The 14,267-nt window shown below is 39.3% G+C and overlaps 1 protein-coding gene across 1 annotated transcript; it reads left to right on the top strand.

The window, feature by feature from the left end:
• The first annotated feature begins 221 nt into the window (after window positions 1-221).
• Window positions 222-14,169, top strand: LOC109375450 (E3 ubiquitin-protein ligase HECW1-like). Its single transcript, XM_019630835.1, has 4 exons — window positions 222-448; window positions 1,589-1,703; window positions 3,993-4,191; window positions 12,302-14,169. Exons 1-4 carry the CDS (start codon window positions 275-277, stop codon window positions 12,411-12,413), a joined length of 600 nt encoding a protein of 199 aa, XP_019486380.1. The 5' UTR covers window positions 222-274; the 3' UTR covers window positions 12,414-14,169.
• The last annotated feature ends 98 nt before the right edge of the window (window positions 14,170-14,267 follow it).

Below are 14,267 nucleotides of genomic sequence, written 5' to 3'. Positions count from 1 at the left end.
CCACCAGGGACATTTTAAAAAAATTATTACCATTATGCCTCTTGAGTTAAGGAAATGTTTCCTCTTTATAAAACAAACAAACAAACAAACAAAAAATGCAGCTCTTATGACGTGCCTAATATCTGCTTAGAACAACCAGTCTTTTTAGTAACTTCCAGGAAAGGAAAATAACTATGGAGTTAATAATGCTGAACACAAGTGAAGAGAAATTTTTGTATATAGTTCAACTTCCTAAAATCGACGTCTCACTGTGAGATAAGCTGAGTTGACAAGTATGACAATCTTTCTTTTTTCCTACAAGGTAACGGAAAGGGAGTTAAAATCTGGTGGAGCCAACACCCAGGTGACGGAGAAGAACAAGAAGGAATACATCGAAAGAATGGTGAAGTGGCGAGTGGAACGTGGCGTGGTACAGCAGACGGAGGCCCTGGTGCGGGGCTTCTATGAGGTGAGGCCCAGGCCTGGCTAAGGAGGGCAGGCTATGGGCCAGGGCCTTCATCACTAGACACAACTTGTGAGGAAGAGGAAGAGGGAGAGCGAAGGCAGGCAAAGGTCTCAGTTTTGCCGACCAACGTTCAAAGAGGTAGATGAATGAGGGGTCAGAGCTCTCTGGGAAACCCAACTCTTGTGGTAGGTGAGAAATGCTCTCACAAAACTGGTGTTGGTGTGGTCCTGGTGTTCAGATGTGAAAATACAGCATCTCTTATCAAGATATGTACATGTTACATTTCCTTTCATTCCATGAAATAAAAATAAAGGAATTGAAAGCATTAGAGGTCATTGTCCACTCTTGCTAGATTTTATTTTGTTATTGTACCACTTTATGCCACATAATCCATGCTGAGGTGGTAAATCAAGAGGACAATGACAGTTGCTAGCCTTCCTGTGCACCCAAAATTGGCATCCTTAAACTTCCAGTAAATGTTTGCTCAGGACCTGAGTCTTCTTTTCTGCCATAACAGAGAACAGCATGGACCACTGGCTCATCTACCACTGGTTTGATTAAAGCAGGTGCCCACTATAGATGTTCAATTGTTCCTGAAACATTTGGCAACTAGATGGAAAACCAGAGCTCAGAACCCTATCAAAGCAGGTCCTCCCAGATCTTTGAAGAAGAAAGCAAGGAAGTTAGGGGGAAAGGAATGAAAAATGCAATCATTTAACATATAATGCCCATTCCTAGGAAATAAGTCTTAGTCTGATGTGAAAGAGAGGATACCTTTTAAGCGAAATGGTAATACTAACACCTATCGAGTCACTTCAAAGTGATTTTTGTCTTTAAAATGCAATCTTACTTGGAAATTTAACTGTGACTACAGGAAGGTGAGTCAGATTTATTTATAACATCATTCTGAGGAGGAGTATCAGAGGTAGTAAAAAGCATGGGACCTTTTTTTAGTTATCAGCTCATGAATGGGTTGTGTTTCAAAATGTGTAAGTCACGATTTTGAACTTAAACATAACACCATATTGAAAAAAGAGTTGTAAATGATGGTTAGTTGCACACCTGAAGCCCCAGAAGTAATAATAATGAATATAACTTCCAATGCAGTTGGACCTGTATGTGGAAGCCTAATCTGTATTTCAGGTCATAGACTCTAGGCTTGTCTCCGTGTTCGATGCCAGGGAGCTGGAGCTGGTGATAGCTGGCACGGCAGAAATCGACCTAAATGACTGGCGAAATAACACCGAGTACCGGGGAGGTGAGCTGGCAGGGTTTGTGAAGATACAACTATCACAGATCCAAGTCATTTCAAAAAAAATTTTATTGAGGTGAAATTGACATAACATAAAATTTACCATTTTAAAGTTAGCAAGGCAGTGACACTTAGTACATTCTCAATGTTGTGCAACCACTACCTCTAGCTAGTTCCAAAACCTTTTCATCATCCCAAAAGTAAACCCTGTATTCATTGAGCAGTTGTTCTCTATTCTGTCCTCCCCCCACCATGGCAACCATCAATGTGCATTCTGTCTTTATGGATTTACCTATTCTGGATATTTCAGGTAAATACAATCATACAATATGTGGGGTTTTTGTATCTGGTTTCTTTCACTTAGCATACTGTTTCAAGGTTTGTCCATGTTGTAGTATACTCATATTTCAGTATTTGATTTCTCTTTATGGCTGAATAATATTTCATTTCATATGTATTTACTTTATATATATTCCATATGTATTTGTAATATATAATATATATATGTATATATATGTGTGTATATATATATATATATATATATATATATATATATATATATATATATATATTTAGCTGAGCTATCCTGCCACCTGTTGGCAGCTCAGCAGCAACTCAGCTCGGGCTGGGACTAGAACTGCTGTTGCTCAGAACTTGCACTCTTGAGCAAGTTCTTAACCAACTGAGCCACTCAGCCAGCCCTTTCCTCACTTCTTAAAGACTACAAAAACTTGCCCTTTCTTGAATATATGTGTAAAGTAGGTTCTTGTATAATATGCCTTCCTCCAGCTTCCCACCTGAACTTTCCTTCAGCTGACAGTAACCCCTGGTGGTAGTCTTTGGCCTAACTTGGTCGAGTTGCATCAGGGCAGGGAACACCACCATCCATGGGCCAGCTCCTGAAATGATTACATGCTGGCAGGGAATTGTGTCCCACTTTCTAGGAATTAGAGCCCTCTCCACCTCAGTCCTTGTTTCCTGCAACACAGTTCTGTCATTTCTCCAAAACCAACTTCTAACCCCTTCTAATTATACACTTTCTCACTGCCTAACTAGTCTTCCTAAAACATTATTTTCATCAGACTACTTTCTTACCCACAAAACAAGCTACTTATTACTTATAGAAGAGGTCTTTGACAGCGTTTTCAGCCTCAAAACCCTTTCTTCATGTAGAATACTACAGATAAACCCCAATCAATACAATAGAGAGAGAGAGAGAGAGAGAGAGAGAGAGAGAGAGAGCGCAAGGGGCCCGCCATCTCAGCCTCCCTCATCTCCCCAATACACTCAGCCATGAGAAGCCTCTGTGGGACCTCTAGGTCGTTTTTGGCCTGGTAGAAAATCCACTGACCTGAGGTATCAAGTCAAAATGTCTCTGACTGGTTGTTAAGGCCCTCTAAGACCCCCAGCAAATTTTCTTTCAGTCTTCACCAGATCCCTCTCTCTGCTTGTCAGTTTGCTATTACTCCCTGTATATTTCTTCCTCATTCTTGCTATTTTTTATTTTCCCTGCCAGAAATGTTCTCCTCCTCCCTTATACTCACACGAACACTTTGTATGCTTAATTCACACCTTACTTCTTTTTTATTAAGCTTTCTACCCCAGCCTATCTTTGAATGCCCTTTGCATTTATAGTCGGCAGCAAATCATTTACCTTAAGTAAATGAACCAAGCTTGGTCTCCCAACTGTACTGTGAGAGGGGCCCAATACTTCTCCATGGGCCCAATTTGTCTCAGCCCAGAGCTGGCCTGAGAGCTGCTGCTCCAGGGGCACCAATGGCTGCTGGAGCATCCAGCATTTTTCTTTCACCAAGTTTGCCCTTTACCTCCAGCCTTTAAACCTAAACTCTCCCATGGTTTACAGCTACAAATCACTAAGACATCAGTAAGAAAGAAATATGATGAAATATTGTATTCACCAAGGGTTTTGTCTCTTAAGGATCCCAAAGATCTCTACCAAGCCTACCCTCTACTTGTCTACATTTATATGAGGCAGGAAATGACTAGTGGAGTCCCAGTTATTTAAATAGAGAGCAAACATCTCTGAGGACATTCCTCAGAATATATAATCTTTTAATAAAATGACTATTTTCTAAATCTGCTTTTATTTTAAAATTGACCTGGTTACACAAATTGTTTTAGACCTATCTAAAGCCATCATTAAAGAAATCAGCAGATCAAAAGCAGCTGTTCAGTTCTTCTCATACCTGATGTGTATTTCATCTCTCTCTCTCCCCTCTCCTCCTTCTCTCTTTCTCCACATCCTTTCTTTCTCCTTTCATTTTCTCCATTCAGGTTATCATGATGGGCATCTTGTGATCCGCTGGTTCTGGGCTGTGGTGGAGCGCTTCAATAATGAGCAGAGATTAAGATTACTTCAGTTTGTCACAGGAACCTCAAGTGTGCCATATGAAGGCTTTGCAGCCCTTCGAGGAAGTAATGGGCTTCGGCATTTCTGCATAGAGAAATGGGGGAAAATTACATCTCTCCCCAGGTATGGAGCTGTTGCCAACCTTTAGGAAACCTGCTGAAGAGGGCAAAATATATGTTTTTTATTTGAGCTTGGGTGATCATCCTTTTGTATGGAATTATTTCCTGCCACTCGAAGTACTGTTGTATAAGTTATTAGTGGAAGATGAAGGTGAGAAGTCTTTGGGAGGTGAATTCATATTTTAGTGATTTTTTTTTATGATTGATGGCATTTGGGCTATAGTATCATGGTCCATGATCAGTCATGGGAAGGTTTCCAATTGGTGTGTAGCCCAATCTAATTTAAAGAGGAATATCTACCTGTTTTGTGGGGTGGGGAAGGTGAGAAGAGGCTGGAAGCCCAAAGTAACACTTACCAGCTCTGCCTCTGTATTTCTACAGCATATCACATGATATTACATAGGATAGTTCTTCAGGTACATGTTGCATTTTTCCTACTATGCTTTAAAACATGTGAGGATGAGACCATGTATATCTCAGGTCTTTAGAGTGACTTCTATGTAGTAAGCTTTTAAGAAATTATTGCAAAATAAATGTAGAAAGAAAGGCCTTAAGAATCAAGGCCATTTAACAGAATAAACTCCTTTTAACATGAGTTTTAATCCCAAAACTTCATGGATCCTTTCTATGTCACTTTGGGTAGCATATTCCTGATCAGTGAAATAAGGAACACTAAAGAAATACTTCTGTATAGGTACTATCATAATAAATACTGCTCAACAAACAGAAGGAAAGATTTATTTATATTATTTTCTTATACCATGATATTTTCTAATCATAAAAGAAGATTCCCATTAAATTTAGCTCTATTTCTACATGGTCTCCCAGATAATTTGTTGTGGAACGATTTACTGAAGTATGATTTTTATAGCTCATTCAGACTTGACATTCCTAGAATGTCCTGAATACAATTCCCCTGATGTCTCTGACATTAGGATGCCCACGAAACAGAGTGCATGCCTAGCTGGTTAATGACAGTCTAAAGCCTTGACACAATTTTCAGCCCTGGCTTTACCCACTTAGTTCAGCAGACACTTAGGGCTCATTTGCATGGTTCTGCTGATGGCTGAACCTACTGAATTAAGTCTGGCAAAAAAAATAATAATAAGGCTAAAAAGTCAAGATTTCCATTTGTCTAATTTAGTGATAGATTTGGAGCATGAGGTAATTTGGAAACATTTTGCTCTTATTTCAGAGAAATGAGTTTAAGTCACCATTTGTCAATAGCTTACCCCCATAGCGTGCACTTGAGGAGAAACTGACATATAACAAGGTACAAGTCTAGAAGGGCTTATCATCTAGGGAGGAACACAGCCTGATGGTAATTCATTATAACACAAGAGGGACACTAAGAAGGGAAGGTAAAAGCAAGTAGATCAGAGATTGACCTGATTGACAGGAGAAGATGCTACAAACAAGCTGGCATTTAGGTGAGCACTGAGTGGCAAGGAATGGGTAGAGGGAAGGTCCAGGCTGAAGCAGCAGCATGAGCAAGGCCTAGGGTGGGAGTTGGCCAGCATGTGTTCAGGAAGGTCCACCAAGACCACACATAGGATAAGATGTCTGAAGCGATACTGCAGTTGAGAGAGATGGTTTGGTGGGTCACAGAGAAAAGACCCTGCTGAGGAGTCTCTTTATTCCTTTGGAAATAGAAGTCATTTGGGGTCACAGATTGAGCCTAATTATATATTTGCTCTGGGAAGCTTTGAAATATACATTAATACTACTAACTCACACTGAGAGTTTTTAAGGTGGACATTAAACTTACAAGCAGGCTCTTCATATCTAGGCCAAGTTACCTCTAAAAAGGCTGCTGCTCTGCAAACACAGAGAGGGTTCCTGGGGGAAGCAGGGACTTTGTCCTGGGCCAGGAGGGCTTCAAAAATCAAGTACATAGATGGCTCTTAAAAAGTAGTGAAATTGACCCTCTGAATAGTAACCCCTGACTAGTCTCCCTTGTACATTTTCTGAAGATTCAAGAAACTAAAAAGTGTCACCTATGTGTGGAGTGAAAGAAATGACCTCTGACTTTCAAGAACAATAGTTTGGGAAGACATGGCATGGTCACATAGCAGATGGCAAGAAGCCCTGAGGATGGTGGAAGCTGCATCAGCAGTGAGTTGAGGCCAGGGAAGGGCCCAGAGTCTGGCAGGAGTGACAAGCAGACTGAGGTGACCCAGGGACTTTCAGAGATTGTGAGCTGCAATGCACACTGCCTACACTCAAAGAGAAGTAGTCTGAAGCTGCTTTCTCCTCAGGTCTTCCTTCTACAGAAAGGCAACTGGCTTCCCAGATGAGAATGTCAAATAGTGTCAAAGCAAAACTGGGTCATAGCCAGACTAAATAAAACCTTCATGTCAATCCAAGTCCTTGCCTTCTAAAAACTGTGTGAGGGTTAGAAAAAGGGACTCTGATAGTAGGGGTTTTTAAGATACAATTTTACAATGCCTGATGAGGAAACTTCATAAACCTCCATAGCTGAAGTTAAGAGAGGTAGGGTTGAGGTCACTGGGGTTGCGGTCAGGCAGGTGGTGGTCCCGGACATTAAACAGATCATCTGTGTGGACTCAGATTCTACATAGTCTGGTGGGAGGACCTGGAATGGGAAGTCTTGAAGCCAGAGATTTTAATGTACCAGAGATTTTAATAAATGTAATTAGCCAGAAGTTCAGAAGGTAGAAGAGGTGTATATCTAGATCACTGATTTTCAAACTTTTTAAACCATTGCCTACAGAAAGAAATGCCATTTTATCACAACCAAAGACATGCTTTTGTACTCGTGTGTGTGTGTGTGTGTATGTGTGTGTGTGTGTGTGTGTGTCTTAAACACAAGTTTTTCAAAACAACACTTTACCCTGATTATCTGCAGGTGATTCACTCTATTTTCTAATCTACCCAATTTTATTAAAATAAAATGTCAGACAAAACCTATAGTTTTAGGGGAAATGATATAAATGGTATGAGATTCAAAGGAACAAAAGTTTTAATCAAAGGTTGAAAAATAATTATCTATAATTGGCAGTGGGGAGTGAGAAGTGTGCTCATCCACAACAGAGAATGTGTTAGGGTGAGCAATGGCCATCTCCACTCATGAGGACCGAGAAGGAACATTAGGACTAGGAGGCTATGTTTGGACAGTTTAAAAAGGTGGTAGAGTTTCCTTACTATGGAAAAAGGGTTAGAAAGGGGATGGAGGAAAGAGAAGCATGGAAGCTAGTCAGAACAGACAATGAGGAGACATAATAAAGGAAAGGGGACGAGATTAGGGTTCCTTAGGAACATTTGAAGTAGGAACCAGTGATAACAGAACTATGAGTTATGAGCAAGTTAACTGGCCTAAAAGTTACAAACAGAATTCTAACATGAACGTGCTTCCCCATAAATGTAAACTGAGCATAAGCCAAGGTGGAGCTGGAGGTCTGGTTAAGTTAGTAGTTGGCTTAATCTATGACGATGATTCTCAAGGGGCATGGGGGAAAGGTGACTTGCCCCCAGGACACATGTTGCAATGTCTGGAGACATTTTCGGTTGAGAGAGAAGGGTGCTACTGGCATCTGGTGCATAGAGAATGCAGTCAAACCCCTACAATGTATAGGACATGCCTTCACAACAAAGAATTATCAAGTTCAAAATGTCAATAGTGCTGATGTAAGACACATTATTCTGTAGGCTGCAAGGCTACAAAGGAGGTATGCAAGAGCCCCTGGGAGTTTGGGAAAGAAACTGACAGCCATTGAGAAGTTGTAGAGAAGCCAAGGAGCACTCAAATGCTTTTAAAGAGCCTGAGGAGATGGGAGTAGAGAATTGTCCTGTGTATTTGAGGATAGAAAGGTTTTTGAAAAACTTGAAAAAGAAGAGTCAGTAGTGATGAGAATGAGAACGCATCTGGAGAACGAGGAAGTCATTGGGCAGTGGCAGATTACTTGAAGAACAGACCCATCTTACATAACTGGCCTCACAACTGGCTGAAGAACCAGCAGCAGACAGTATTGATGGTGGCCTTTTTGTTGCTTGCTTTTAACCAACCCTAAAGTGGTCTCTACTGGAGAGAAACAAGACTATTTTTGGCACTGTATAGGTTAACATTTTAATCAATAACTTGGAAAAAAGTCAAGGAGACAGGAAGATCAACTGTGTAGATGACACAAATTAGAAGGGTGATTAATACAGATTGGCACAATCCAAATTCAAAATTATCTCAAAATGCTGGAACCCTAGATTAACACCAATGGAGCAAAATTTGACCTGACATAATGGAAAAGACTTATAAGGGGTTCCAAAATAGCAAATGGGTGATGAAGGTGATTCATTTGTCAGTAGTCATGTGAAAAAGACTTAGGGTTTTAAGTCCCCACAAGGGTGGTACAGTTTCTAAAATCATTATTGCAACTGTGGTTGCATCATTAAGATAATCTTATGTTTAAATGATGATTCACAGTTTACAAAAAGCATTGTGTGCATTTATCATCATTGCTCTCACAACAAAACTCTCTGAGGGGTGCAAAGCATGTATTATTACTCCCATTTTACAAGTGAGAAAACTGAGGCTCAGAAAGATCAATACTTCCAAAGTTATAAAGCTATTAAGAGGCTAGACTGTGATCAGAATAGAGATCTTCCAACGTGTGGTTTCATGCTTTCTCCACCACCCAACCCACCTGAAATCACTGGGTTCAGTGCACAGGGAATGAGGTAAACAGATGCTCTGTGCTGTCAGAACCATACCTAAAAGGTGGGGAGCCCTTAGGGATGTTGAATTGAATTGTGATTTGATTGTGTTTATTCTAGATTGCAAACTAGAATTTATTTAAGGGAGTTAACCAAGGCTGTAGATAAGCAAAATAAAAGCAAATCTTGAAGAAACTCTGGGTGTTCAGACTGTCTTAAAGAGGTGCCAATTGCTACTGCTTTCAGTTTATTTCCAGAAATTACCTTTTACAAAATTAATATATTTTGTAAATATGGGATTTTTGTCCTGTAATATTTCCACTCATTAGTGCCAGTTGTTGGGTCTTTGGAAAAGTCATGGCACATGTTTGCAACAGATGGCATTAGTTAATTTTTGGAAGTACTAGAGTCATTCACATTTATGTTATTGCTATATCATTTGACGGCTGACAGTTTTAGCTTCATTCTAAAAAAAAACTGAGCGATTTGGTTGAGTTTTGGAGATTTTACAACAAGTTGAAGATGGAAGACCAAATGTGCATTTCTGCCATATTTTACTGTTTTACTTCCATAAAGGGAAGAATGCACGTCAAACTTGTGAAAAGTTGCATAAAATTCATGGTGGCAATGCTCTACAAGAATATCAGTGCCAACAATGGTTCACAAAATTCCATGCTGGTGATTTTGATCTCATCAACGCTCCTCTGTCAGGGAGGCCCACCGAGGTTGATGAAGACAAAATAAAAGCATTGATTGAGTCAAACCCACATTACATGACACGAGAGATTGCAGGAACATTGAACATCCATCATTCAAGTGTTCACAACCACTTGAAGAAGCTGGGATATGTAAGCAAGCTCGATATTTGGGTTCTGCGTGAACTCAAAGAAGTTCATTTGATGGCGCGTATAAACATCTGCAATATGCTCATTGAACATGAGGAGAACAATCCTTTTTTGAAGCAACTGATAACTGGTGATGAGAAGTGGATTGTTTACAACAATGTGGTGTGCAAAGATATTGGTCCTGACATGATGATTTGCCTTGAATGACATTGAAAGCAGACATTCATCAGAGGAAGGTTATGCTCTCAGTATGGTGTGATTTTAAAGGTGTTATGATTTTTGAGCTCCTACCAAGCAACCAAACAATCAATTCATATGTGTACTGTCAACAATAGGACAGTTTGAACAAAACCATCATGCAGAAATGTCCAGAGCTTGTTAATTGTAAAGGAGTTTTGTTGCATTGGAACAACGCAAGACCACATATAAGTGATCACCCATCAAAAATTATTGGAGCTTGGATGGGATGTGTTGCCACACCCACCATACCTGCCTGACCTTGCGCCATCAGACTTCCACTTGTTTTGTTGTCTTCAAAACTCCTTGCGTGGTATAACGTTCAATTCAGATGAGGCTGTGAATCAGCACCTTGTTCAGTTTTTCACAAATAAAGACAAGTCCTTCTAGAAATGAGGAATTATGAAGCTTACTGAAAGATTGCAAAAGGTTATTGAACAAAACAGGCAATATATCATTGATTGATCTTTGTTCTTTATATAAATAAATGACCTTTGAAAAACATAGACAAAATACATCATGACTTTTCCAGAGACCTAATAATAATGACAGAGGAAGAAAACCAAGAAGATGATGTCTGCTCATATCTTGCTCCTGGCTAGTTCAGCCAGTTCCAATAGCACACTTGGGATGTTTCTGTCCCACTTAACTTGGTTAGCCATAGCCCAGAATATGTCCTAGTTTCTATCTTTCTAAACATAGAGAAGGTCCTTCAGTAAAGGACCTTTATTGAATACTTTTCCATTTTTGCTCAAACAAATAAATTTAGGTAAAATATTTCATTTTCTTTTGAAGTCAACATAGACCTATTTGAATCTTAGATAATAATCTGAGATCTCTGCTAATCTTGGCCTATTTTTATGATTTCTCCAGTTAAACTTTCAAGGCCGAAGGTCATATACTCTACTAACCTGTGCCTACCCTTGGAGCTTGGGGTAGGAAAAGGGGATGAGGTATAGTTTTCCAAGGACAATGAGGGAGCTATTACCAGCAGGAGAAATAGATGCTGGGAGGCAAAAGCAATGACATCCTCTCCAGAGTCTCCCTGTGCAGGAAAACCACCTTTTCTCTCCCCTCTTCCCACCTTCCCCATCACACAAACAATCTCCCCCATACCCTGAGCACCGGATCAGCCTGACCTGGGACTGTGAAAACAAAGTTATAGACAATACACAATTTCCCTGGAGATCTTATAATTTTAAAGAAGAGTTTAATATCCCAAATAAAATTCTAATGAAGCAAGAATGTTATTTTTTGGTTAGGATTTTGTTTAGTTTTGTTTATATGTATGTTTGTTCTGTGAAATTTTTGGAATTATTTTATTATTATTTTATGTTATTTTGTTTTATTTATCTTATAGTGAACTTTTCTATAAAAGTTAGCTTCTCAAAACACCATTTCGACTCACCACCCCTTCTAGGGAGGAAAAGGTGTTAAATTAACCTTCAGTTGCACCCATCCATCTTTCTTCCTACTTTGGTACCAGACATGACATCAAACAAAGATTCTAAAAAAAAATAAAGAACCCCTGACAGGGAGCAGCTAGTCAGGCTGATTTGAAGTTCCACAGGAGGATTCTATGTGTCTTGGGCCTCTGAGCCCTGCACAGGTCATACAGGGTCTGATCCTGATCCATGCGTCAGCATATGGCAAGGAAAGCCATTCCTTGTCTAGGCCAGATGCTGACATGCATGAGTCTGCAGGATGAAGCACATGACAAGTAAAGCAGAAACCAGGGCAGGTTGCATGGGGATGTTCAAGGCACTCACGGAGGACTATCCCACAAGCTCAGCTTTTCTTGAAAATACAGTATCTGCTTCAGGTTAGGTCTGTCCACTGGGACCTGTAGAGGATCTAAACTGTCTCCAGGACACAACTAACTCAATAAAGCACTGTATCTCAGCATTCCAGGGCATCCATTGGCACTTCTAAGTCAATGTACATGATTTACTGAGGCCCAGGAGTCAGAGCTGGGCAAGGAGACTTGGGAATAAGATCCTCTAATGCTAAATATCTTTCTGCCTCCTTCACTAACCACATCCAAGTTCACATCTCAATTGCAAAATAAGGGTGATACCTTAGAATGTATCATTAGTTTGCTAGTGTAGTTCTAGTGCAGTGTGGTTTGCTTACAAATGCATTACAAATGCATTTGTAAGCAAACCACATATTTCTATTTATTTCACTCCCTCACTGGTCTATTCATGTCTAGAATGTTATATGGTTCCTAGTTTGTAATGTGTTGTGGTGGTCTTAAATCATGGTTCTACTTTTGATTCACAACTTCAGATTAATTATACATATATCCAAACCAGTTGTATCATCGAAACAATCAGCTTCACCAGTGTTTTCTCCCACACCCAGGGCACATACATGCTTCAATCGATTGGATCTTCCACCTTATCCCTCATACTCCATGTTGTATGAAAAGCTGTTAACAGCAGTAGAAGAAACCAGCACCTTTGGACTTGAATAAAGAAATGGAAACTCACCTGACATTTTCCTGGACAGTGATGTCACCCTTTCTGGAATAATTCTCCTTTCCCTTTCCCTCAATCAACTCTCTTTTGATTTTGGTATTCCATGATTTTTATTTCTAAACCAAATCAGGATTGACAAAAGCTGTGCATGAAGAACTGCCTTCTTCTAAGATCTAACCTTCAGGCTTATCTCCTCCATTTTCAATGAACTGCTAGCCTGTATGCAATATTAAAAAAATAGCGGTCTCAAGGTCTGTGTATATCTCCATATACCTCCATTACTAACAATGAAATATGAATGCAAGTTATGCTACACTTGACCAAATGGTAATAAATGTTTACTTCCATTTGTATAATTTAAAGAAAATTTTGAGCATTAAGCATTCCAAGCTTTTATGTGCCCATGTCTTCTGAGCAGAGCCACATTTTTAAAATCATTTCTAACAACCAACTCCAGAACTAGAAGTTGATCACCCTTTTCTTTCCCTTCCACTTTACTTTTCCCTATCCACATTATCCAAGCAAAATTAGCAGTAGAAAGTCCAAAATTTTTCTACATTCAACTCATGATTCACATGTGACATCAGTCCCATCAGCTGGAACTAGCCTGGACATATGGTGCACTTTCCAAGAAATAACAACAGGAAGACAAACACCTCCTCATTTAATGCAGCACATCCAAAGTGGTTGTGGGGACCATGGCTAAGTTTGAGCTTAGAGATGTCTAGGAGGGACACACACTTCATGAATACTTACCACAACAGAAGCACAAACTTGTGCACATGTCCAAGAAGGATATCTCATTATGTAATATAAATGACAGGCTTCTATTCCCATTGTGTTTTGTAGAATGTGATAAAGCAAACAAGAAAAATGGAAGGAGGACATAGACTGGTTTGAATACCTGAGTGCTGTACTGTTTTGTTCTGTTTTGTTTAATCCAGCTACAGTTTTTTCACACAACAGGATAAAAATGTATAATCTCATGACTTCTGTTTAAGCTAGGTAATTATTTGCATGGCAAACAAATTTTTATTTTAACTTTGATATTGGTTTTTTCATGCTGTTTTATTTTTTCTTAATTATGGTGTTCAAATTCCTTCACATCTGATTGTTCACAGGAACCAAACTAAATTAAAAGCTGCAGATAGTGATGGTGCTTGTTAGGGGTCAAGGGCAATACAGTACTTCTTTATCCACTGCGATCCTTCCAGAGCAGAGACTTAACACCTCAAAGTCACGTGGATTTGTGTCAAAATAGACATCCAGCTTCCTTTAGCATTCAGTGAAGGGGTATTCCAGAAAACAGTGTTTTCAGAAAAACAGTTGCAGGCTCCAAAGACATTCTAACCTCTCAATTACATTTGATAAAAAAATCCAAGCATAATGGTCCTTTGCTATTTTTCTAACCTTATTGTCCACATTGTCTGTAATATGTCATAAATGAAAGTGTTTTTCTTCACTGGGAAAAGAAGAGCTAAAGGGGCCCTATTGTTGAAGTGTCATATTGTTGCTTTTAATATGGTAAACAGGAAGAAATGTGAGAAATGTAAGACAAAGTTAATTTCATATGAAGCCATGCCTTGTGCTCATTATGTCAGTCTGTGTCTGGACAGTGCATTAATTATCTTCCTTGCACTCTAAAATGAAACATTCTTTTAGTAAAAAGTATTTGCTATGCCTAGCACTCCTTGCTGCTGTGTATTTATTGTTAATCAGGGACTATATATATATTGGGTTGTTGGAAAAGTCATGACGTATTTTTTCTGTTTTTTGTCGCAAAAATGTGTCATGACTTTTCCGACAACCCAATATATATATATATATATATATATATATATATATATATA

This window comes from Hipposideros armiger, unplaced genomic scaffold (genome assembly GCF_001890085.2).
Source record: "Hipposideros armiger isolate ML-2016 unplaced genomic scaffold, ASM189008v1 scaffold_953, whole genome shotgun sequence".
Taxonomy (NCBI): Eukaryota; Metazoa; Chordata; class Mammalia; order Chiroptera; family Hipposideridae; genus Hipposideros; species Hipposideros armiger.
Note: the sequence above shows the minus strand (reverse complement) of the source record. Positions and strands in the feature narration are given on the sequence as shown.